This window comes from Rhincodon typus, chromosome 20 (genome assembly GCF_021869965.1).
Source record: "Rhincodon typus isolate 14 chromosome 20, sRhiTyp1.1, whole genome shotgun sequence".
NCBI classification, from domain to species: domain Eukaryota; kingdom Metazoa; phylum Chordata; class Chondrichthyes; order Orectolobiformes; family Rhincodontidae; genus Rhincodon; species Rhincodon typus.
This window is the reverse complement of record NC_063351.1, coordinates 23,983,285-24,010,628: the sequence shown is the minus strand read 5'-3', so window position 1 is coordinate 24,010,628 and position 27,344 is coordinate 23,983,285. Positions and strand designations below refer to the sequence as shown.

General features: G+C 38.1%; 1 protein-coding gene across 1 annotated transcript in view; it reads right to left on the bottom strand.

Annotated features, from left to right (window-relative positions):
- Positions 1–27,344, bottom strand: part of LOC125485612 (dedicator of cytokinesis protein 1-like) — a 105,718-nt gene that overhangs the window by 48,994 nt on the left and 29,380 nt on the right. Inside the window, exons 4-5 of the mRNA XM_048609181.1 lie at positions 22,129–22,229; positions 2,456–2,514 (exon numbers count right to left, since the gene is read on the bottom strand). Of these exons, the coding sequence (XP_048465138.1) occupies positions 2,456–2,514; positions 22,129–22,229 (160 nt within the window). The remainder of the gene's footprint in view (positions 1–2,455; positions 2,515–22,128; positions 22,230–27,344) is intronic.

Below are 27,344 nucleotides of genomic sequence, written 5' to 3'. Positions count from 1 at the left end.
TTTACATTTCTGAAATATATACATCATAATTTATCTTTGAAATAACCCAGAAATTGACAAATATCTCTTAATAATCTTTGCCATTTTTGTAGCATGGATTGCCTGGCCAAAAACATTCTATTATTAAGAACATTTCCTCTCAAAAAGGAAATCAGATATAGGTGTATCTTTTATTTGTGGTATGAAAAATAAAATAATCCTTTTCATCTGGCATTTCTCAGTATTCAGTCATATAATCAAACAACCTGATAAAACTGCTTATTTCTACAGTCACACAGCAAACACAGCCTGAATCCTGACTAAAGTAACACAGAAAACTGCAGATGCTGCAAATCAAAAACAAAAACAGGAATTGCTGGAGAAACTCAGCAGGACTGGCAGCAACTGTGGAGAGCATGCAGAGTTAACATTTCAAGTCCAGTGACCATTCTTCAGAATTACTGTGACAGTAAAGAGAGATTTTTCTCCACTTATCTCTGAAGTCAGTGTGTGCATCAACTCTGGACTTCTACCTCCCAAACTGATACAAAGTAGAACTAACAACACAGTTATTACTTGGCACAGGCAGAGTTTGCGTATTGTGTGTGTTAGTAATGCTGAGGGGTGCACTGGATTTTAATAGTGCATTCGCTCAATTATAAGATGATGACATTCTAGTTCAAAATGCTTCATATGTTTTGGGGTCAAGTTAGTTACCTGGTGCTGGTGCTGCTGCTGCTGAGATACAACTCCAGCAACATGTTGCAACAGATTCATTTCAAGATATACAAGGATACTGAGTGAAGAACTAATGCAGTGAATGGTACAGATGCTTAAGTAAAGCTACTGTCTACTTTTTTTATTGCAACCTGCTTTAAAATGATTTCAAACTGCCTACAGACATGTCTCTGTTTGAAGTCTTCTACTGAACTTGGTTATTTAAGTACAATCAGGAAGCTACTTTTCACACAAAACATAGTAGACATTTGGATTCTCTACAATAAAAGACTATGTATTCTTACGTAAGGATATCAATGAACATGGATCAAAGTGGGCAAATATTATGGTTTATTTTGATTCATTCGGGGATGTATTGCCCACTCTAACTGTCCTTGAAAAGTGTCCTTGATGATGAAGTTCTCAAACTGCTGTCTGGGTATAGATTTGCCAAGATCTAACTAAATAGCAGAATAGGTTTGGGGAACTGAATGATTTGTACCACTTCCTGTGCTCATAAAAAGGCAAATGATTTACATTCCTTTACATATTCCGTTTTTCATCCTCCAGATATAATTGGATAGACATAAGTGCTAGGCAGATCTTGTTCAACTACAACTGCCATGGGCAGTGACAGTAAAATAATAGTACCATGGAAAGGAAGAGAGAGATCAGTGGTTGAAAATACAATCAACTTCCTAGAATTACCTGTCAAATTGCTTGACATGGATTACACAAGAGCTCACTATCAAATATGTTTAATTAGGTCACCGAAAAAAAACGCAACGTTGTTCAGTTACTGAGACCTCAGCACGAAATCTATAGTTTATTAACTTATATTGGTCCCTTAATAAAAACAGAACATGCTGGAGAAACTCAGCAGATCTGGTAGTATACGTGGAGAGAGAAATACTCTTCTGCTGTCATATTGGACTCAAATGTTAACTCCGTTGTGGGATGTGGCCATTACGACAAGGTTAGCAATTATTGTCCATGCCTAATTGCCCCTGAGAAAGGGTAACAAGTCACTTTCTTGAAATACTGCAATTTATTGTCAAAGTTTTAAAATAATTGGTTTGCAAGGGAATTTCAAGGACGGTTAAGAGTCAACCATATTACTGTTGTTGTGGAATCTCATGTAGGCCAAATGAAATAAAGAAGGCAGGTTTACTTCCCAAAACAACAATAGTTCGCCAGTTAACTTTCTACATCTAATTGGTTCATGGTCACATGACTAATACTATCATCTTATTTCAGATTTGTTTTTAATTAACCAAATTTAAATGCCCTCAACTACCGTGATGAAAACTGAACTCATGCTTTTGAATTATTACTCTCTATTACTGGCAGAGTAGTCAAGGCCTAATGGTAATGCTACCATACCTAATACTTGCAGATTTGGACTTTTTCAAAGAATATATGCAGTCTAATGATTTCCAGGCCAACATTTATCCTTCAACTAAATACCATTTAAGAGGCCATATATATTATTGTCGTCTTCCGGACATTGCCTCCCACTAATTAGCTGCTTGCTTGCTTCCAAAATGACTGAGTACTTTTCAAAAGGACACGTGAAATACTATGTGAACGCAATTTCTTTTTGGTTCTATTTTTGGGCACACCAAATCAGTAGAAATTTTGAACAATGACGAATAAAGTGTTATCCTGGAAAAGAGGATGGCCCAAGACAGAAGATTTATTAATTTCCTCGCATAAAATTACATTACTAATACATTGTTTATTCATAGAAACAACTTACCAAGGTTATACCACATGTCCCTGATCTCAAATCCAATTTGTCTTCTCATGTCACCATATCTGGGGGAAAAAAAAACAAATTCACTTCATCATATTTAACATTTTATTAATCTCAATACAAGCTCAATTCTTTCAAGAAATAAAATGTGGCAGTACAAATTCATATAACAAGATCCAACGTGGGAAATTGTTGTTCACATTCATCAGATCAGACAGCATCTGCTCAGAGAACAATTAAAAATAAGAACAATTTAAAGGAGTGGGAGAAGAAAAACAAAAACACAAAATGAGTGTAACAAACCTTCATTTCATTTGCTTTTATATGTTGTACATTTTGCAGTTCTGAAAACGTGATAAAGCAGCCATATACGAAATGTTAACTTCTCTCCTCTCTAACAGATACTGATTGACTTGCCGAGTGTTTTTAGCAGCTTGCCTTTCGCTAAAGCTTCGTCAATAATTTAGGAAGATGTCTTATTTTGAATTTTATAACTTACTATACTGTTTAAATAATTTTGGGCTAACAGATAAAAGTAGTTGGAATTTGGGGAAACAGAGTGGGGTGTTGGGCATTGGGCTAGACATACCCCTTTAAAACTTGAATTCCAATCTACAGCAGACTGATATGAAAAAATTATAAAGTCTGAGTAAAATTCATTTATGGAATTTCCGTGCAGTTCCCATTGGAAATCGTGGGTGGGAAACAAATTAAAATGTCACACTGATGCACTAGCAGGCAGTTTCTTAAGGTGTAGGCTGCAGGAATACAGTAGAATGAGTTTCATTTTATAATCATATCTGATGTTCAATAATGTGTATATGAAGTTAGAAATGTCCCACTGCTCAGTTCTAATATCCATCACTATGATAAGCACTAAATAAGACAGTAAAAAAAGCCAGGAATAGATTTTTAAAAGGTAACCCTTTACTTGAATTAAATGATTATAAATAATATTATAAATAATAAGTCTGCAAATAGATTTTGAAGAGATGTTTCACATTTCATTCTGAATTTTAACTAACCATCAGTTAATATCAGCCTCTTTTTTAAAATACATGATCATTTTGATCCTTGATGTATTTGCATGATTTTTAAGTATCTAAATACTCTTGCATAAGGTATTTACTTTTTCAGAATACCATAGTCAGGAAAATATAAAACGTTCAATGACTAAAATAATTAAAGCATTTCTAAGTGATATGCAAATGTTGATTCAGCTTTCATCTCAGTTCTAACTTAGAGGTGATTTATAGTTTCACAATTAATAAAACAATTACAAAAAAATTGTGTTGTCAATATAAAAGTTGTTCAGTGAAGCAATCTCCAAGGAGCTCAAAGCCTTACCAATAAAACCATAGTTTCCAGTGACTTGATTTCTCGCTCATAATTCTTTCACATTCCAGGTTAGTTTCTCATTTGTCCAAGAGCAGTACACCATTTTGCTCACATTAATGTTATGCATGCAAGGCAAAGCACATGGAATGTTGCAAGCTCACCAGAGAAAATAATCTTGTATTGTAAATTGCTTTGTAATCTTTACCCTTATAAGAAATAGACAGAGCTTAGAACATAGAACAGTACAGCACAGTACAGGCCCTTCAGCCCATGATATTGTGCCGACCTATTACGCTACTAAGATCAAACTATCCTGCATACCCTACATTTTACTGTCCTCCATTTGCCTATCCAAGAATTGCTTAAAAGTCTCTAAAGTATCTGACTCCACTACCACTGCCAGCAGTGCATTCCACATGCCCATCACTCTCTGTGTAAAGAACCTACCTCTGACATCTCCCCTGTACCTTCCTCCAATCACCTTAAAATTATGCCCCCTCGTAATAGTCATTTCTGCCCTGGGAAAAAGTCTCTGACTATCCACTCTATCTATGCCTATCATCTTGTACACTCCTATCAAGTCACCTCTCATCCTTCTTCGCTCCGATGAAAAAAGCCTTAGCTCTCTCAACCTTTCCTCATAAGACCTGCACTCCAGTCCAGGCAGCATCCTGGTAAATCTCCTCTGCACCCTCTCTAAAGCTTCCACATCTTTCCGAAAATGAGGTGACCAGAATTGAACACAATATTCCAAGTGTGGTCTAACCAGTTTTATAGAACTGCAGCATAACCTCATGGCTCTTAAACTCAATTCCCCTGCCAATGAAAGCCAACACACCATACGCCTTCTTTACAATCCTATCAACTTGGGGAGCAACTTTGAGGGATCTGTGGACATGGACCCCAAGATCCTCCACACTGCCGAGAATCCTGCCATTAACCATGTATTCTGCATTCAAATTCAACCTTTCAAAATGAATCACTTCACATTTTTCTGGGTTGAATTCCATCTGCCACTTCTTTGCCCAGTTCTTGCCCTGTTCTTTATTATCAATACTTCTGCTGCCAATTAGAGGCAAGAAAGTAGTGTTCAATGCACGATTTTGAATTCCAACACAAATCTGTCATTTACTCGACAGAAATCCAAACTTGTATCACTTTTACTCAACTTTGTTAAAATGTTGAATCGATAGATGCAAATATAACCGGGATAGTACATATTCTGCAAAGTGTTAGATTCATGTTCCTGGTTGCCATCTGCTCAGGGATTATACAGGAGCAGCATGTTGTGCCCGACTAGGCTCAGAACCGTTCCTTGTTTCTGTCAGGGGCCACCTATTGCTCAGGTTTATCTTCTAGCTTTGCACTGCACCTGAAAATTTGGTAGTGAGTTTGAGCTGGAAATATCTCATCACATCTCTTTTTCATATCAATGGATTGTTCCTCCTGCGTGCATCTCCAGTTCAACCCTCAAATTAGCCCAGAAATCTCAAGGAAAAGTAAAAGTGGGAAACAACTGAATCAGGTCTTTGTCCCTTCTTCTCATCTTCACATGCACGAAATGCGCGAGCTTTAGGTACAAGCCTTGGAGAAATAATCTCATTTCTACTGTAACTTGATGTATAAAGCCACACGAACTCCACATTCTCAAGTACTGCAATTAACGTTCAGATATAGCAAGAAAAGAAAGCTGTGAAAACATCAAGGTTAATCTGAATAAAGGTGACATAAGATATGCTGATGAATAGCTGTTCACTGGCAAGGAGTCACAGGTCATGAAGAAAGGTAAATCATTACTATGAAACTACATTATATGTAATTTGTAACCACACCAAAAACAATATTAAGCCCCTTGGAATTGGACACAAGGGTAAAGAAACATCAATCACTAGCATAAATTACTAGCGCAATTAATATATATAAATAGCAACTTGCAGTCATAACACAAAATCATCATGTTGCAATGATACAGCTTACATTAAAAAGTTTTCATGGTGTCTCCACTGTTAGTTTCTAGACAAAACCTTTAAGAAAATGCTTGCATGAAGATAAGGCAAGAAAGCAAAGATAGCACCTCTTGTGATTGAAGCACAGCAATGAATGCTCAATTCTTAAAAGCAACTCAATGATGGTATATATCTGCGTCAGTCATCTTTGAGATACATTTATGCATTGACCTTTGCATGTGTCAAGATGCCATAATTCAAAAGTGAAACGATTTATAAATATAGAAACAGAATACATTGTTTCCTGGAATCTAATAACAATATATTAGATAGCAGATATTTATATTTACCAAGAACTGATGTTCATTTATTCAACATTTCTGAGCTGTCTCCAGTCATATGTTTTTTTTTCCAGGAATAGGTATTTATTCTACACTTACTCTCTCCTGAAAGCGCTGGCCCCAAGAGATAGTTCCAGAATTTCTAATAGTTTTTCTGGTACCTCATTGCACCTGAGGTATTTCAAAGTGGTACTTACAGAACTAGTGAATATATTGAATCTGTTCGGTTTTCTCTCTATGCATTGGAAGGTAGCAAATGTAACATTGCTATTGCAAGAGTAGAAGAGAAAAATGGGAGAAATATACGTCAGTGGCCTATCATCATTAGTGCAGAAGGAGCTATAACCTATTTTTAAGAACAGATGACACGTCGTCATCCTTCCATCGGCATAAGATGCAGAAAACAAAATTTTTTGGGGATATGGAAACTTTATATGTTGTATGTCTGCAAAGCAGGCTCTGCCACAAGTTATACTTGTGAAGTGATTATCAAGTGTCTTTGTGGGTTGCTGTGCCAAGTCACTGTCGCTACTGATTGTCATGCTGGAATACACCATTTTCCTGACATCAAGTGTCTCCCAATTGTGAAAATTGACTTTTAGGATCTTCACGTCAAGCTTTAAAGCATCCTTGAACAGGTGAATCATACATGCTATTCATTGTATGGCCTAGCTATCACTTCATACAGAAGTTCTCGAGGTATGTAAGCTAAATTGCTGAATGGGTTGATGACGAGTTAATGGTGAGAAAACAAACCACGAACAGGTAAATATCAGGTTGGCAGACTGTTACAAGGATAAGTGCTTGGGCCTTAACTATTTATAATCTATATCAATGACTTGAATTAGAGAACTGCTTGCAAAGATTGCTGAAGATACAAAGCTAAATAGGAATGGAAGCTTTGAGGAAGACACAAAGAGACTACAAAGGCAAACAAATGGATTAATTGAGCGGGCAAGAACATGCTAAATGGAATTTAATGTGGACAAAAGAAGTTATCCACCTTGGAAGCAAAAGCAGAAATACATTCTTTGCATCTTCCTTGAAGTTTCCATTCTCATCTAACTATGAATATTTAGTAGTGAAAGATAGGAAAAGCTGGTATTCATAAGGATGAGCCATAGAAAATTAATATGTAGTCACAGCAAGCAATTAGGAAAACAAATGGCGTATGAGCTTTTATTACAAGGGATTAGTCCCTCTCCTCTAGGTACTAAAAACAGGCAAGTGCATGTGATGGTCTCCTCTTTCTGGATAATGCATTTTTCCAGGTGATAGTTGTCACAAAGTGTTTGGAAGAAGAGACCTCTCTGAAGTTATCCAACCTGTACTAGGAAATTCCAGGTGGTTGCTGAGAGGTCACTGAGGACCGATAGCACAAAGACTTTTCTCCTTGCGACAGATCTACCTGAAAGCTTCCTAATCTTAGAGTTATTTATATATAAACAAAGTATGAATTCAAAGAACTTAGGAAGAAATGGTTAATTATTTAAATCATACTTGAACTTGACTACTAGATCGGTTTTCCCACTCACTTCGTGGACATTTCTCCTGTATCCTCAGGGATATGCAACCCACGGTTGGGAATCCCAGCCTTGGAGTAGCTGCAATGAATATCCACTAGACTGATTTCTGCAATGAGCAGATTGCCTTATGAAGTAAAAATTTAGATCAGACCTAAATTACCCAGAATTCAGAAGAATGGAAGCTGATCTCAGTGGAACATAGAAAATTTTTAAGGGTCTTAACAGGGTAGATGCTGGGAAGCTGTTTCCTTGGTTGAGGAATAGTGTTGACCGTTATTACTAAAGTGGAGGGAAATTTCTACAGACGGTCACAAACTTTTGGAATTCTTGACTGCAGAGATCAATAATTTTTAGAATTAAGGGACAAAGGTATGGTGCAGGAAGGTGGAGTCGAGGCAGATGATCAGTCATGATGCAGAAGTTATAGACATGTTAAGTAAGCAGGCAAAACTGGGCAGATAGAACATAATGTGGGGAAATGTGAGGTTCTACTCTTCGGCTGCAAGAGTAGTGGAGCTGAATATTATTTAAATGAAGAAAGATTGCAGAAAGCTATAGAACAGAAGAATTTTGTCTTCATCCATTAGTCATAAAATGCTAGCATCGAAATTCAGTGCATAATACAACAGGCAAATGGAATGTTGGTATTTATTTCGAACGGAATGATGTATAAAAGTAGGGAGGTTTTGCTAAAAATTTACAGGGCATCTGTCAGACTGCAGCTGGAATACTGCAAACAGTTTTGGTTCCCTTAATTAAGCAAAGACATACTGGGTTTTGAGGTAGTTCAGAAAAGGTTTGCTATGTTGATCCCAGGTATGGAGGGCCATTCTATAAATGTTATCGCCTTGATTTAGAAACCCCACATTCCATGAGAACAAAAGATGAACTGGGGTTGGGGAGAATGTGTCATTTTAAAAAAAAATCACGAATGTCGTGTTTAACTGGAGCTACACTGCATGTCTGTCCATCACCAGTTTTAAAGTTCTACAGGGCCTTGATGCAAAGGATCATTTCGACCCGAACTATATTCTTAGCTAGCTACAACATGGTTATTTCCCAATGTGTACCTCTTCAGGAAATGCCTGAACCAAGGATCAGTAGCTGTAGAAATGGGAGTCATTAAGAGGAGGACGGCTTCTCTAGGCTCCAAAAGGAATTCTTGGCCATCTCTCTCCCATGCTTCCAGTCCTTGCAATAGAACCCTCTCTTCATCAGGATGAGACCTCCTGACATATTTACTGGACTTGGGCCCGCTGGCCTGACTCATTAACTGATGCTATGTTTAGTTGGGAATTAAATCTAGTCATTTAAAATGAGTCAAGGGAGTTAAAATGGTTTCAAACCAGTAAGGGTGAGTTCAACATTTGTTCCATTGGCCTCAGAGTTGCTACTTGTCTTGAGCTAAAATTACCACTGGAATGTCAGTCAATGCTGGACTATGAAAACATAGCAACTCTACCCAAATTGCTCTCAACTGATCTTCATTTCCAGAAGGTGGTAATCTGTCTGATTTTCACTTCCTTATCCCGATTATCCTATGGGAGCATGAAATTCAACTTTGCTCATTTGAATTTAGCATAGAAATCACTTACTGTTTTCTCTTCAGGAGACAAAAATAAAGAATTTGTGAAAAACAGTTATCTGTCAGTATTTCACATGGGGAAGCATCTGGATTAAAGATGTGCAGTTATCATATTAATACACAATATGTAATATGTTTTGACAGTTAAACTGACTGAGCCTCTCCTTTCATTTAGTGGGAAAATAGATTTCAAGATGTAACACAAATTAATCAAAAGACAAAGTTCAGCAGATTTGACTGGACAGAACACTATGGAAGTTGATTTAATAAATTTCATGTCTGCTGACCTAATTTTTTTTTTTGTATGTATGTTGACAGCTGTCTTATGATGGTATTTTTGTTCTGCATTGAACCATTGTACTCTTCATTTATCTTGGCTCACAGATGATGTCTCATTAAGCTTGAAAGAATATCTGTTTTCCTTGTCTGACAACTAATAATAGATTAAAAATGGATTTTGTTATGGCACAAACCCACAGGGTATTAACGCTTTCCATCTGCTATTGTGAATACTTATGGATGTGTTGCATCAGCATGGCTGACAGAGCTATAATTGGTGACTATTTGGTGCCTCACAGTTCAGCATTTTTATAATAAAATACAAGCAATTGCAAAAAACAACTTAACCTTTAAAACAACTAAATTTGAGCCTCAAAGCTTGTCTTCCAGATCAGTTGATAACAGGTTTAATACAGAGATTGAAATTCTCGGTTTTCCACTACTTTCATTTATAAATGAAATTATTGCAGGAATATTGTTTTCAATGAAAGCTATGCTTTCCCAGAAGTTCAAATACAATGACATTAATATTCACATGCAACTCTACTGATTTATTTGTGCTCTAATGTTTTCAGTGGGCAGGTCTTATGATATATTGGGTAGCATACTTGTTTCTGAACCAGAAACTCCACATTGAATTCCTAGTACAGGATTGATTGCCTTGGTGTGTTTGTCATGTGGATAAGCAGGAAAGTCTCCTGGTCAGTTGTGCATGTGAAACGACACATATTCAACCTATTCCAGGAAAGTCTAGCTTTGTAAACAGATATAATCACATGCTGGGTCTGCCTCATATGGCACTAGACACAAGAAGAGAAAAGCAGAAGAACATTTTAGATATTAGATGTCTGCTAAGTGTAGTAATTGGAGAGAATTTTCTGTTATTGCTAATGTATTTTTAAAATAATTTGGCAGTGGTGAATATGATAAGACTTGCAACATTTGATTCAAAACACATATAAAACCTGAGTCTTCCATAGTTTAGTAGGTAAAGACAGTGTGGTACTCTTTTAGCAAAGCCCTAAGCACCATAAGATTCGAGATTTATTTTCTCGTACATTCACTGTTGAACAGTTAAAGAGTGCAATTGGAGGATGACAAGAAGAAATTGGAAAGTGTTTGGAGGGAGGGGTTTTGAGTGTAGGCCTCGAAAGGAATTCAATAAAAGGTGCATTGATCTTGGAGTTTCTAGTGAAAAGTTGGGATCCAGGCAGTTAGCCAATTGGATACAAAACTGACTTGACAGCAGGAGATAGAGGCTGGTGGTAGAAGGCTGTTGATCGGACAAGAGGCCTGTGACTAGTGGTGATGGGTCCGATGTTGTTTGCCTTTTATATAAACAATTTGAATGAGCATGTAGGAGGCATGGTTATTATGTTTGCAGATGACACCAAAATTGGTGGTTCTGGGCAGTGAAGAAGTTATCTAAGAGTACAACGAGATCTGATCAGCTGGGCCAATGGGCCGAGGAGTGGCAGATGGAGTTTTGGTAAGACAAACCAGGACAGGACTTACACAGTTAATGGTAGGGCCTTGGACAGTGTTGTCGAACAGACAGACCTAGCGGTGCAGGCACATAGTTCCTTGACAGTGGCATCATTGAAATGTAAAGTGAAGAAGGCATTTGACACATTTGCCTTCTGGTGAGAAGTGGGATAAAAGGCTATGGGGAGCAGGCAGGAAAGTGGAGTTGAGACCTGGGTAAGATCAGTCCTGAAACATGTTAAACGGCGGAGTAGGCTTGAAGGACTGAATTGCTTACCTGCTCCTAATTCCAATGTTCCCTTCATTGGTCACAGTATTGAGTATAGGAGTTGGGATGTCATGTTGTGGCTGTACAAGACATTGGTGAGGACACTTTTTGAGTACTGCGTACAATTCTGGTACACTGCCACAGAAAGAATGTTATTAAGCTGGATAGAGTGCAGAAAAAATTGACAAGGATGATTCTGGGACTGGAAGGTTTCAGTTATAAGGAGAGGGTGGATAGGCTGGGAGTATTTTTTTTTCCCTGGAGCATAGGAAGCTAAGGGGTGATCTCATAGAAGTTTATGAAATCATCAGAGGCATAGATAAGATGAATTGCCAAGGTCTTTTCCCTGGGGTAGGGGAGTCCAAAACTAGAAGGCATAGGCATAAGGTGAGAGGGAAAGATTTAAAAGGGAAATGAGGGGTAACCTTTTCACACAGAGGGTTGTGCATATATAGAACTAACTGCCAGAGGAAGTGGTAGAGACGAGTATAATTACAACATTTACAAGACATTTGGATAGTTACATGAATAGGAAAGGTTTAGAGGGATATAGGCCAAACGCAGGCAAATGGAATTAGTTCAGTTTGGGAAACCTGGTTTGTACGGATGAGTTGGACCGAAGAGTTTGTTTCTGCGCTATATGGCTATGACTCTATAACTGTACTTAATGTAGATTAAATATTATTTAGCCTACTTTATATTATTATCGATATTACAAGTTGTTCCATTTACAAATATTTGAATTTCAGTCATTATGAAACATTGTTCTTTGAGCAAAGCTTTTTTCTTTATTTGTGGGATGTGGACATTGGCAAAGTCAATAACTGCTGACCGTTCAAGAGTGTGGTGTTGACAGCTTTTGAATTGCTACAGCACCTGTGGTGTAGGTACACATGCAGTACTGTTAGGTATGGAATTCTAGGATTATGATCCTCCAATGAACAGCAATATATTTCCAAGTTAGAATGGTGTACGACTTGGATGTTGGATGATCCCATGCATAATACTGTCCTTGTTGCTAGAGGTGATAGAGATTATTGGGATTTGGATGTCCTGTGAATGAACCATATTTAAGTTGTTGTAGTACATTTTGCAAATGGTACACACTGCAGCATGCTGCATCAGTCAAGTTGAGAATATTCCAACATACACCAGACCTGTGTTTTGATGGAAAGGCTGATTTATTTCAGAATATCTAGCCTCTGATCTATTCTTGTTGCTATTGTGTTTATGTAGTTGGTTTCTGATGTAGTTGGTTTCCAGGTTTCTGATCAATAGAAGCTCAAGGAAGGGTGATGGTTGGGGATTTGGTGATAGCAATGCCATTGAATGTCTAAGGGATGTGATTAGCCTCTCTCTTATTAGGTTGGTCATTGCCTGGCCTTGTGCATTGTCATTATTTACCAACACAAGCCAGGATGTTTTCCCGGTCTTGCAGCACATGGAAATTATTTGCCTCAGTACTTGGGAGTTGCAAAAGGAACTTAACACTAAAATAATCACCAGCAAATAAATTTATAGCCTGGAAGATCATTAAGCTAGAGATGTTTGTGTTCACAACATTGCCTGAAGAATTCCTGCAGCATTGTGAAGGACTTTGAGATGATTGGCCTCAGACATTCACAATCATCGTCTTCTGTGCTAGTGGAACTTCAGCCAATAGAGCCTTTTCTCCACTAACTCAATTTTCTCCACTGACTTCAATTTTACTAGGGATCCTTGATGCCACATTTGGTGAAATGCTGCCTTGTTGTCAGCAACAGTCACTCTTATCTGACCTCTGAGATGAAGTGAGTTCTCCCAATGTTTATTCAAAGGCTGCATTAAATTCTACGTGAATGATTGTGAGGGACCCAAACTTAGGATTGGTCAGCAAGTCCATGTTGAGGTAGTGGCTCTCAGAAGATTATTTCCATTATTTGCTAAGGTCAAGAGTAGGCCAATAGAGTAGTAATTGGCCGAATTGGATTTTTTCTGCTTTTCACAAACAGGAATACCCGGGAAATTTTCTATATTTTTTGTCAGATAGATAGATGTCAGTGTTTATTTATACTCTTTCAGCTTTTTAACAGTTTAGTTACTTCATTAGCACTACAGCAGGAATGTTTTGAGGGTCCATAATGTTTGCTGTATCCAGTGCACTCAGCCATTTCTTAATATTGCAAGGAATTTATCAAATCAACTGAAGACTCTGTCTGTGATGACAGATGCTTCAGGAGGCGATTGAGATGGATCATGAAGTTGACACCTCTGACTGAAGATCATTGCAAATACCTTCACCTGTCTTTTACACTCATGTCATGCTTCACCATTGATATGATTGGAGATGTGTTCAGAACCTCCTCCCCTGGTTTAATTATCCACTAATATTTACAATTAGAAGTGTAGATCTTCAATCTAATCTATTTGTGTGGACAGCTTAGCTCTGTCTGTAGCACGCTGCTTCCATTGTTCAACATGCATGTAGTGTTGTAGCTTGACACCTCATTTTCAGATATGCCTTGTGCTGATCCTGGTCCTACCCTACTTATTGAATTCAAGTCAGTCATTTGACTTATGTTAATTGAAGAGTAAGAGATACAATAGGTCATCAAGTTACAGATTAGGCTGAATTACTATTCCATAAAACCGTAAGATGTAGGAGCAGGAATTATGCTATTCAGCCCATCAAGTCTGCTTCACCATTCAATCATGGCTGGTAAGTTTCAAAACTTCATTCTCCCGCCTGCTCCCCGTAACCTTTGATCCCCTTAACAATCAAGAACTTAAGTCTTAATAACATGGCACCACAGCCTTCTGTGGCAATGAATTCCATAGATTCACCAATCTCTGGTTGAAGAAGTTTCTCTTCATCTCCGTTTTAAAGGGTCTTTCCTTTACTCAGAGGCTGTACCCTTGGGTCCTAGTTTCTCCTGCTAATGAAAACATCTTCCCAACCTCCACTTTATCCGCACCTTTCAGTATTCTCTTCAATTAGATCCCCACCACCTACCCCCACGCCCATCCTTCTAAACTCCATCGAGTACAGACCCTGGGTCCTCAAATGTTACTCATATGTTAAGCCTTTCATTCCAGGGATGATTCTCGTGAACCTACTCCGGACCCGCTCCAGAGCCAGTACATCCTTCCTGAGATATGGGGCCCAAGATTGCTCGCAATATTCTAAATGTGATCTGACCAAAACTTTATAAAGCCTCAGAAGTAAACCCTCGCTTTTATATTCCAGTCCTCTCGAAATAAATGCCAACATTGTATTTACCTTAACTAACAACTCAACCCACAAGTTAAAGTTAAGAGAAGACTGGACCAGGAATCCCAAGTCCCTTTGCACTTCACATTTCTGAATTTTCTTCCCATTTAGAATTGTGTTGCTGGTAACAGCCCATAATGCCTCATGGATGCCCAGAATCCATCATATTTAACATTGTGGAAGGTGTCCTTAATGTGAAGGTGGGGCTGCATTCAACAATGGTTGTGTGACTGTTGTTCTAATTAATATTGACATGAACAGATGCTACTGTGACAGGTAGACAGGTGAGGATGAGTTCAAGTAGGTTCTGTCCTCTCTGGCAGCTATGTCCTTTGGGACTTGGCCAACATGATTAGTAATTGTAATCCCCATCCAGGGTATATTCTGTGCCATTACTAGCCTAAATATTTCTACCACTAGTGTCTAACATGGAGGAGTACTGATTCATCAACGAAGGGAAAGCAAGAGTGGTGAGGAGCAGGTGTTTTCTTGTCACTAATAAATTACAACACTGGCGTCTACCCGACAATGTGGAAAATTTCCCAAGTGTGTCCTGTCCACAATTAGTGGAAGCAATCTAATCCCAGTAATTATTACCCTATCAAACTACTTTCAATCATCAGCAAGTGATGGCAGGGGTTGTTGATAATGTTATCAAGGAACACTTGCAAAGGAACAAACTGACACACAATTTGCAATCTGCCTAGGCTACTTGACTTCTGACCTCATTATAGCATAGGTCCCAATGCGGACAAAATAGATAAACTCCAGAATTGAGGTGCAGCTAACTGCACTTGATATCAAGGCAGTATGTGACCAAGTATGATATCAACAAGCCCTAGCAAAACTACAGTCAATGGGAGTCAGAGGAAAAACTCTCCACTGTTTCATAAGTAGCAAAAAGAAAGATGGTTGCAGTTGTTGGAGGTCAAACATTTCAGCCACAGAGTATCACTGGAGTAATCCATCAGACCAGTATATGAAGCCCAAGCATCTCCTGCTGCTTCATCAATGACCTTCCCTCTATCATTAGGTAATGTTGCTGTTATGTCACTGGAGGAGTAGTCCAGAACCTCAGGTAAATCTGCTAGGGTCATGATTTCGAATCCCAACATGACAGATGTTGAAATATAATTCAACAAAATAAATAAAAAGACAGCCAATTGCTGTTCATGTAATTGTCAATTTGTGGAAAAATCAGTTATCGAATGACCTTTAGGGAAAGAAATCTGCCTTCCTTACCTGGTCTGGCCGACATGTCACTTCAGATCAACAGTAATGAAGCTGTGTCTTAACTATCCTCTGGGCAATTAGGAATTAGCAAAAGTTGCTGGCGCTGATGCCCACAGCCCATGAACAATTTTTTTTTTTTTAAAAAAGAGCAGTTCTCTGATGACTGAACAATGTTCAGTGTTATTTGTGACACCTCAGATATGAAAAAGACTGTTCATATGCAACTAAACCCCAACAACATCCAGTCTTGGGCTATTAAGTGGTAAATAACATTTGCATCAGACATATGTCAGGCAATCATTTCAAACAAGACAGAACCTAATGATTACCCCTTGATATTCAATCGTATTACGATTGCTGAATCCCTATCAATACTGTGGGTTTACCTTGACTGGAAGCTGAACTGACGAGCCATAAAAATACTGTAGATACTAGAGCAGGTCAGAGGTTTGGAATTCTGTATCGTAATTCACCTCCTGACTCCCAGTGCCTGTCCACAAAGCAATCCCGCTTAATTAGCGCTAAATCCACCAGCTTCAACATGCACTCCCTTCAACACTGATGGATAATCGCAGCAGTTTGTCCCATCTAAAGGTGAACTGCAGTAATTCACTACGGCTCTACTATCGACACATTACAGACCTGTGATATTGACCTATGTAGAAGCAAAAGGGCAGCATACACATGTGAACACCAGCATTCACAAATTCCCCTCCAAGTCACACATCATCCTGACTTTGAAATATAACACCATTCTTGGGTCGGGATCCACACCATCACCATGTTCATCAGGTCAATATGGGCAATAAATGCTGGCCTAGTTAGTAATTCCCACATCCCAGGAACGAATAAAATAAATTAAATCTAGCACTTTGAAATAAAATCTGGCTGAACGATTTCACTGAATTTTCAAAAGAACACCATGATTCTTCAGTTAGGTGCAAGCTAAGCAACTCTTTCCATCACTTTGCTGATGAGAAAAACTCGGATGATGGGTATGTAGTTGGGCAGATGGAATTTATCCTGCTTTTATGTGTAGGATATACCTGTGTAATTTTCCACTTTGTCAGGTAAATATGTTGGTGTTATAGATGCAGTCCTACAGCTTAGCTACAGGCATGGCTAATTCTAGAACACAATTCTTTAACACTACAATCAAGATATTGTCATGGTAATTGCATTTATTGCACCCAATGTGCTCAGTTGTTTCTGGATATCAGGTGGAATGAATCAAGTTGCTTGGCATCTCTGACTGCGACAGTGATGAGCATTATACTCTGCCTCTTTTAGCATTTCGCTACTGTTTGCTATCTCTTGCATTATAAAGAAAGCTGCATGTTTTGGATATCAGGTAAAGACAGGTTCCCATTATTTTGAAAAATTATACCATGATATGAACTTTCATACAGAAGTGGGTTTGTTGGGTGGTACATTAGAGGTGTGCTCAAGCCTTTAAATTATACCCTACTATGGGTTACCATATTCAGGAAAGGTGAGAATATAAGAAAGAATACCAGAAAATGCCCAACTGAAATGATTCACCTCTCCCCAATAAATTATGAAGTTTACCTGCGGGTAGGTAATGTTTATTGGAGTTCATATCAAGACTACACAGGTAGTTATCTAAATTGAGTCTAAATTTATTGCTGCACATGAACAGCACAAACACACTGAGACACAAATGATTACTTTCAGTCCCAAACAATAGAACAAGACCTTAATTTCACTGATAGTTTTGATGAATTGACAAGAAAATGTTACCAGCTTTATAATAATTCTAAATATACATCACACATTATATGCATGTATGCCACACTTATGATAGGCTTTCGAGCTGCAGTACTGGAATTCAATAGCATAATTTATGAGAATAGCTCACAATATACCTGTAACATCAAATATAAATTTGGAGATTCACATTGCATTTTTACTTCATTTTTATATTTGCAGAAGAAAAGCATGAAATCAAATTTGCATGTCAGATCGGCAAGACCTTAATAAATTTTACTATATATTAACGTTCTGTTCTTAATTTATCAACACGAAGCTGACATTCCTTATCATCACATACAGTATGTACGCTGATGAAAACTCAGAACATAAACTCTTGGATGTTTGGATCATTTGCATGCAAACATAGGAATTCAAAGCAGATGTAGGCAATTCACCCCTTAAGCCTGTTCCAGCACTCAAAAGGATCACAGCTGATCTGTTTGTGATTTAAATTTCACATTCCCATCTAATCCCAATAACTTTAGATTCTTGCCAGTCAAGGGATTCAATTTATCTCAACCCTAAAAATATTCAATAACCTCGTCTCCACTGGCTTCTGAGGCAGAATGCTCCAAAATCTCTCAACCTTCTGAGAGAAAAAAATTCTCATCACTAATCTAAAAGGACGATCCTTAAGTAGCTCCTCCTAGTTCTGAGCTCACACGAGGAAACATCCATCCAGATCCACATTGTCAAGACAACTCAGGATCTTAGATACTTCAACCAAGTAAGCCCCACTTTTCTAAATTCCTAAAAACAATTTCTAAACGTTCCTTATAAGTTAACCCACATATTTCAGATGTCAAGTAAATCTCCACTGAACTGCTTCCAGCACATTTTCATCCTTCCTTAGGAAAGGAGACTACAACTTCACTCAGTATGTGAGATGTGATCTCTTGAATGCCATATATGACTGAAACTTAAGATATTACTGTTATGTTCAATTCCTCTTAAAGAATGGCTTAACATATGAGGAACGTTTCAGGACTCTGGGACTATACTCATTGGAGTTTAGAAGGATGAGGGGGGATCTAATTGAAACTTACAGAATACTAAATAGCCTGGACAGAGTGGATGTTGGGAAGATGCTTCCATTGGTAGGATAGACTAGGACCTGAGGGCACAGCCTTAGAGTAAAGGGAAGACCTTTTAGAATGGAGATAAGGAGAAACTTCTTCAGCCAGACGGTGGTGAATCTATGGAATTCACTGCCACAGAAGGCTGTGGAAGCCAGGTCATTGAGTACATTTAACACTGAGATAGACAGGTTCTTGATCATCAAGGGGATCAAGGATTACAGGGAGAAAGCCAGAGAATTGGGTAGAAGAACTTATCAGCCATGATTGAATGGTGGAGCAAATTCGATGGGCCAAATGGCCTAATTTCTGCTTCTATGTCTTATGGTCTTATATTAGCCCTTAATTACATGCTGCAATTGCATCCCAACTTATTGCGACTCAACTTAATCCCTTCCTATTTCAGAATTTTGGACCTGTACTTCAAGTAATACTCTACTTTTGTTTTATTCTTCCCACCTAAAATGAATAACATCACATTTTGTTCTGCATGATATTCCTTATGTCCGGTTTTGGTGTACTCACTCAACCTATCTATATCTATCTTCATGCTCCTTTGCAGAACATACTTCCTTGTTTTTTTTGGTGTCATCTGCAAATTTAGCTAACATATGTCTTCGATCCACTCATTTAAATTATTGATATAAATTACAACAAGCTGGCGTCTCAGCACAGACCCCTCCACTGCTGGACCTCACTTATCGTATCCTATCAATCAGAAAAGGACCTATTTATGCATACTCTGTATTTACTGCCAGCCAGTCAAACTTCTAACCACACTTATTGGTCATTCCCTACACCATGAACTTTGTGCAATAACCTTTCATACAGCAGCTTGTCAAATACCTTCTGGAAATCCAAGTATAGTACTTCTAAGGGCTTACACTTTTTCCACAGCGTCTGATAGTAATTCAAAGAACTTCAATAAATTAGTCAAACCTGACTTCCCTTTTACAAAACTCACTGAATCTTGCTGATTACTTTTGAGTTTTTCCTAGTAGTTATTGATAACCTCTTCACTGACATTCCAACAACTTCCCCACAACAAAGGTCAATCTAACAGACATGTCGTTACCCGTTCTGTGGCTCTCTTCGTTCCTCAACAGAGGAGTTATTTTTGACAGTTTTCAGTTTAATGGAACACTTCCAGAGTCTATTGAATATTGGTAAATTTATGCCAATGCATCAACCTGCTCATTAGCCACCTCTTAAGACCTAGGATAAAGCTTATCAAGATGTGTGGACTTGTCAGCCCACAAATCCATCAGCTGCCTGGTGTTTGTAATTTCTAATTTCGTCAAGTTCCTCCCCACTACCATCTCCTGACTTACAGCTCTTATCATATTGTTTCTTTTAAATATCACCAACAGCGAAAACAGAAGCAAGATAATTCATCATTATACCTGTCAGTTCCTTATTATCCACTACTGACTCCCTTCTTTTCACTCACTGGAGGACCAAAACACACGACTTATTCTCTCCCTTTTTAAATACCTGTACAAATTTTGCTATCTGTTTTTACATTTCTGGATACCTTCCTCTCATACTCCAAGTTTCTTTCTCCTGATTAACCTTTTAGTTATTCACTGTTATTCTTTATACTCTTCCCAATCAACTGAACTCCAACTCATCTTTGCATTAAGATGCTTTTTCCTTAAGTTTGATGCTTTCCGTAGCTACAGATGATTGACTTTTCTTTATAGCAGGAATATACTTATTCAGAGTATTCTGAAATATCTGCTTAAATGCATGCCACTCTATTAATCCATCTCCTACCCTCATATGCCTGTTCACATCTGAGCTAGCTCAGTGCTCTTGTTCACATAGTTGCTCTCATTTAAGTTTAAAGTACTAGATTTAGACCCACTATTCCTTCACTGCGTTTCAAATCAAAAGTAAAATTCAACCATATTGTGAAAGGTGCCACTTAGAGGGTCTTTCGCTGAGATTATTAATTAATTCTGTCACATTACACAGTATCATGTTCAGTAAAACTTGCTTTCATGTTGGTTCCAGAACGTGTTGCTGTCAGAAATCATCTCTGAAGCATTTATGAACTCTTCACCAAGGCTACCATTGTCAATTTCATTTTTCCAGTTTATATGTCAATTAAAGTAATCCATAATTATTACTGTCTCTTTATCACAAGCACCCAATATTTACTTTGTACACTTGTCCCTACACTGTAATGATCATTAGGGAGCCTGCAGGTTATTTGTACTAGGGACTTCTTGCCCCAACTATTCCACATCTCCTCCAAACCCATTCTGATCTCTTGAACTGAGGTAACTTCTAATGATTACACTGATGCCATCTTTGATTTAACAGCACCATCTCTCCACATTTACCTAACATTCTATTCGTCTTGAAGAAGAATATACCCCTCAATATTCAGGGCCGAATCCTTGACACCCAGCAGCCACGACTCTAATTATTTACAACAATGTATTCTATCATTTTGCGTCCTTCATTATGAAGGCTGTGCACATGCAAATACAATACTTTTAGTTTTGTCATCTTTGTAACATCTAGTCTTGATTGTTACTGTATTCGTAGGTTTATTTCCTCTGTACCTTCCTGTCATTTTTTCACCTTCATTTTCTATATTATTATGTTGCTCGCAGCTATCAAAGATTGATTCTTCACCCCCATTACTTGGTATACAGCCTTTTCAATTTCCCGAGTTATGTGGTTTTTAAAACTATCAGAGGCCCAGCCTGGTTCAGGTGTAGACAGTCTCAGCGGTACAGGTCCCACTTTTCCCATTAGTGATGCTAGTGCCACATGATCTGGAAAAAATTTCTCCCACACCAGTCTATGAGCAACATATTCATTTCACTCATCTTATTTACCTTCCATCAATAGCATGCGATTTAGGTAAATAATCCAGAGATTATTACCCTCTTCAATTTGGTACCTAGCTCCTCATACCATCTAAGCAGAACCTCTGTTCTTGGGGTCAATATGGATCATGCCAACTGGGTCCACCCCATTCCACTAAAACTTCTTGTGCATCCCTGAGCAGATATACTGAATACTGGTACCAGTAGGCAATATAGCCTTCTGGAGTCAGAGCCCAGTTGCACCCTCTGGACAGCAAATCAGGATCTTGCATTGGGGAGCAGTGGTGGAAGATAGGCAGAACTGCTCAGAGCTGATGAAATAGCTGCCAAGCTCAGACCCTTCTGAGTACTGTCCCTTAATTAAAGTTAGAAGGCCTAACTAAGCTCAACTCCCTCTACTTAGAAAGTTTGAATAAGGATTCAAGCTTGCAAGCTGGTTGACAGAAGGTCGCAAAATCTAATTAACCTCAGCATTAGAAAGCAAGATGCTTACTCTCCAAGGGAAAACATTCTCTGCAAAATTCCAAACTTTATTATGAAATTGCCAAGGGAAAAATAATATTCCTATTGGTGGCTGGTGTAAGACTACAACTTAAAGATTCTTAAAATAATATACATACAGATATTGATACCAAATGTGTCAACTGTAGTAATGAAAAGAATATTTCCTTTGCAGAGAACTGGGCAACTTCTAAGAAATCTGGTTTTCAAGAGATTGCAATGTTTTACTTACTTGCTGATTATCTTGGCTCGTTTTGCACCGGAGAAATTCTCCAACTGAAGTGATTCTTGAGTGAGAAAAGCAACAGCCAGATGGAAGTAGTTGTTCCATAACTGTGAATTAGACAGTAAAAGAAATAAGCTAAAAACATAGAGCCTTCAGTTAAACCAGACATGGAATGATTACAATTCTTGAATGCTGTCAAACAATCTTCTAAATACTGAAAATGACCTTTTATAAATAAAGAATCTCATTTAGAAGTAAATTATTGCTGAAAATTAAAAAAAAAACACAAACTATCCTAAAAATCTGTTTCAAGTCTCTTTCATTTGTTTACTGTGCTCAGTTTGATGTTCAATTAAATATTCAAATTTAGATTTCCTGTGTCAAACAAGCTTTGCACACCTGAGTAAAGATTCTTCAAGATGATTGTCTACCAGTTGACAAAGGCCTCAGCTTCACTGTACAGGGTGTCACACTGAAATAGGTTATGAACTGGTACATGTTCCAGCACAAAAGAACCATATCAAAATCTGAGCAACTGAAGTGCCTTCAAAAATGAAAATGACTGCGAAATCCAGCCAAATATTTTAGCATTCTTGTAACACAAGAACATTTAAGTGTAAGAAATACAAGCACGAGAAGGCCATCTGACGATGGGTCACTGGACTCAAAACATTAATTCCTTTTCTCTGTACAGATGCTGCCAGACCTATTGTTTCTCTTGCACTCTCTTTTTGTTTGAAACTGATGACACAGTTTTGCTGTGTATTCTGATTTAAAATTGGTAAGGGATGGTGATGTCTTTAAAAAGTGTTGGTGAAGGGACCTTCAGGCAGCTGAACATATGCTCAGTTGTGCATACGGAAGAAACAGAGCCTTAAGAACCAAAATGGCAGGGCAGGTCTGACACCACATTACAGCTGTTCTGCAAGTTTGGGACACTCATGCTAATGTCCTCACAAGCATTACATGCCCCTTTGGAAACGGTGAACAGCACCCATATGTAGGTCACCCCTTGTGTTTTACACGTTCACTGACATAGACCATGTGCATGATCGAGCAATGTTTTGTAGATATAATATTCAGATCCCAGAATACTTCTTAATTCCAAATACAGAATACTTATTAATTAAAAATAGCATGTGGTTCAATCGCGCTAAATGAGTGTTTCTGATGTGACGTGATGTCCTATTTTTGTAAAGCACTACATTTGTTAACTCATCATGCTATGAATTTGGTTTTCACAGAAAGTATTTGCAGAATAAAGTACTGTTCTGTGATACATAACAGCACAACCAGAACAAGCTTCCTACTTCTCATCGCAAATATGGTATTAGCTCTTCATGGTCATTCAAGCTTCACACTAAAATAGAAACTGCTATCACACTGTTATAATCTCAAGAAAGACCATTTACTTTTAAAAATGAATTTGAATTTTCACTTAACTAAAATACTGCACAAGAGTTCACATTTTAAACAAAGAAAAAAATTACTGTATAACAATTAAACAAATTATAAACCCATAGCATTCTTGCCCGAAAATCTGAATAAGGCACTCCCTCTTTTCATTTTGATTTCTAGCCAAGAATTGCCCTATACATTACAGGAACTTGAGGATTCCTTCACTTCTTCTGGGATCAAAACCAGGTATGTTTCTCCTCATGTTACTGCTGTTTCCTCTAATTCTAGTTGGCCAAACAACCATTGTTTCTGATAGATGTTGACCACTGGTCTCAGTACCCACTGTGCATAGTTTTTGCTCACTCTTTGAGCCTGTGCAAAAACATGAAGACTACACAAAAGACTATCTTCCTATAACCATCCCTATGGCAACATGGGCACACTGGAATGTCCCAGATAAAGATCCAAACCAATTATCCACAATTTTCAAATTTGTGCTTTGATCTGAAAAGCATGTAGATACTTTAAGAACTTCCTGTGTTTACCAGTTTACCTCACTTGCAGATCCTCCTATTCTTATTTACCATGCCCATACCATTACCTAATCTATGGGATGCAATTGTTTCTTAGATTAAATGCCCCCAAGGTAACTGTCCCCTACTTGGATACCTCAGAATATACATGGATTCCAGCTAAATAGCTCTGCCCAGAGTTTCTCGAGATGCGATTCTCTAACTCTTCTCAGCCTCTGTATGCTGAATAGAACGGTTAGATTGTGAAGGCTGAACAAATGAAAAATGTCTCAGACCTTACCATGTTTTCTTAAATAATTTCAATATGGAGTTGTTAAAGTATGAATTTAACTTAATCTACAGCTTCACATAATGTACACCTAAATCATATTCACGTAATCAGACACCAACCGAGCTTAGGAAGATCTACTGCTGAATGCTAATCTAATTCAGATGCAGTTAAAGAACCTTTCCAAGATGCAATTTGACAATTTTCTTATGAATCATCTAAAATAAGATGACTGGCAATCATATTACTAAGAAATACAAGATTGATGCACTACATTTTACTCATTCAAGACATGCTAATTCATTTGTAGATTTAACACACCATTATAGTGAAAATGTGGAATAAACCTGTTGGACAAAACCTGGTGTTGTGTGATTTCTGACATTATAGTGAAAAAAAATCTTTCCAGTAAGCAGGACCAGACACATTTATTCAAATGCCTAGCTTTGACCTTAACCTCTTGTGTAAGAATATTGGCAGATGTCAGAATTTGATTAATGACAATATGTTTTTGTAAGCACCAGTGCCTGCAGTACTGAAACAAAATCAGTGTGTTTACAATAGTATGAAATGCTTAGAACTTACGGTTTTATATTCTGAAGAAAGATATTATTTTATAATTTTTCAAAAGCAATGGAGAAGTGAACCAGCAAACAAAAGGAAAATACTGGATGGAAACTTTTCAAGTCATTTGTATTCATCGTCACACAATTTGCAGGGTCAAATTCTACACAGGTTTACCTATATTCCAAATGCAGTCATGTGCTATTAATTTAGAACCGGTATATTTCAAAATTGCCAGTAATCCTGGGTAGAGGTTGGATGTTATTTACATGCTTCATTAGGAAGCTGCTCCTTACTTTTCAGTGGTGTTTGGAAGAAGGGAAATAGTATCTTTACCCTAATACAGCTTTGAGAGTTGGCATACTCTGCAGAAAATACCATTAATTTACACAATTCAAATATGAAAAGAAATGCATCATGTGAACTGTAAAAATAAACTCATGAAATGTAATTTACCACTGGGGTAAAAACCTGCAACACTGAGTTCCAAACAATTCTGCATGACACAGATAGCAGTGGTTCAAGGAGGCGCCTCACCACCTCCTCAAGGGCAGTTAGGAATGGGCAACAGATGCTGGCCTTACCAGTGACATCCATTCTATTAGTGAATGAAAAAGAAAGAAATAACAGATAAAGACAGGAACAGTGGTACTTCCTTTGTTAAATCTCCAACTCAGTTAGCATAATTTGTATCAATAAAATGGAGTGGCATCAGTCTTGATTTCTTATAATGGCACGCTAGTAAAAGAAATGTTTGCATTCCGAAGGCTAAACTGACGTGGGTCTCAATTTTATCTTACCCAAAACTTACATGGTTTAAAACAAAGCCCATGGAGTCAACTTACAGACTTTTGTCAATAGTAGTGAAATCTATCTCCCCATGACCTCTCTTTGACTTTTCCACTTACTATTATCCAGTAGTCTTAGAAGAGCTTCAATTTCCTCTAATTAAACAAAAGTAATGGAAGCTGTCTTCTTCAGTTTTTGCCAAATCGCTGTACCTGGACCCCTTCCCTGGATACTATTGCAGGTTAAACCAGACTTTCCAAATTGAAATTTTTCATTAATTTTGTAGCTGTGTTACAAATCCAATATCATCTTAATCAAGACTACCTTGCTGACCACCATAAAATTGCAAGGATCTGCCTTTCTTCAGCCTATCTACTGCCACAGTCCTGACTGACATTTAAATTCCCATAAGTTTGACCATTACATTGCTCTACTGTTGGCCTCTGATCTTTCACTCTTTGAAAAAGTTCAGATTATCTAATACTCTCACAGTAGAACATGCCAAGACTGTTCACAGAAATTTTAGTCAGCAGCAGTTGACAAAGGACCACATTGAAGATCTTAGGTCAGGTGACCAAAATCTGGGACACAAGAGGGAAGCTTTAAGGATTATCTTGAATTAGGAAAATGAGGTAGGGGTTTCGGGATGATTCCAGAGGTTGTGGCCTTGGAAACTAAAAACCAGTGGTGCAGCGATTAAAATCAGGAATGTTCAGGAAGACAGAACAAGAGGAATTGAGACATCTGAGAGGCTGGCGGAAATTATGGATATAGTCGGGGGGGGGGGGGGGGGTGTTGCGAGGCTGAAGGAGGTTACAGAGATGGGGAGGGTTGTAAGGCTGGTGGGAATTACAAAGGTAGACAGGAATTTTGAAACCTGAGTTCAGAATCTCAAAATGTTGGTGGTACTTAATCTAGAATCTTGAAGGCCAGTGTGAACAGGGGAGGTGGGTAAATGCACAGGCCCCGTGATGACCTCAAGATTGCAAGAAGGTTGAATGTGGAAGGACAAGTGGGAGTGTGTTAGGGAAGTTAAATCTAGAAGTAACAAGTGAAATGGATAATAGTATCAGCGCTAGATGAGCTGAGACTAGACAGAAGTCTGGCAGGACATTGGTGAGGCCTCTTCTGGAATACTGTGTCCAGTTCTGGTCGCCCTGTTATAGGAAGGATATTGTTAAACTAGGGAGGGTTCAGAAGAGATTTACCAGAATGTTGCCAGGTATGGAAGGTTTAGGTTATAAAGAAAGGCTGGATAGGCTGGGACATTTTTCCACTGGAGTGTAGGAAGTTGAGAGGTGACCTGATAGACGTTTATAAAATTATGAGGCATATAGATAGGGTTAACGGTAGGTGTCTTTTCTCTAGGATGGGGGAGTTCAAGACTAGGGGGCATATTTTTAAGGTGACAGGAGAGAGATTTAAAAAAGACATGCAGGGCAAATGTTTTATAGAGGGTGATTTGTGTGTGGAATGAACTTCCTGAGGAAGTGGTGGATATGGGTACAATTACAACGTTTAAAAGACATTTGTACAAGTACATGAATAAGGTAGGCTTGGAGGGATATGGGCCAGGAGTGGGCACGTGGAGCTAGTTTAGTTTGGGATTAAGTTCAGCATAGGCTGGTTGGACTCAAGGGTCTGTTTCCGTGCTGCATGACTCTATTACT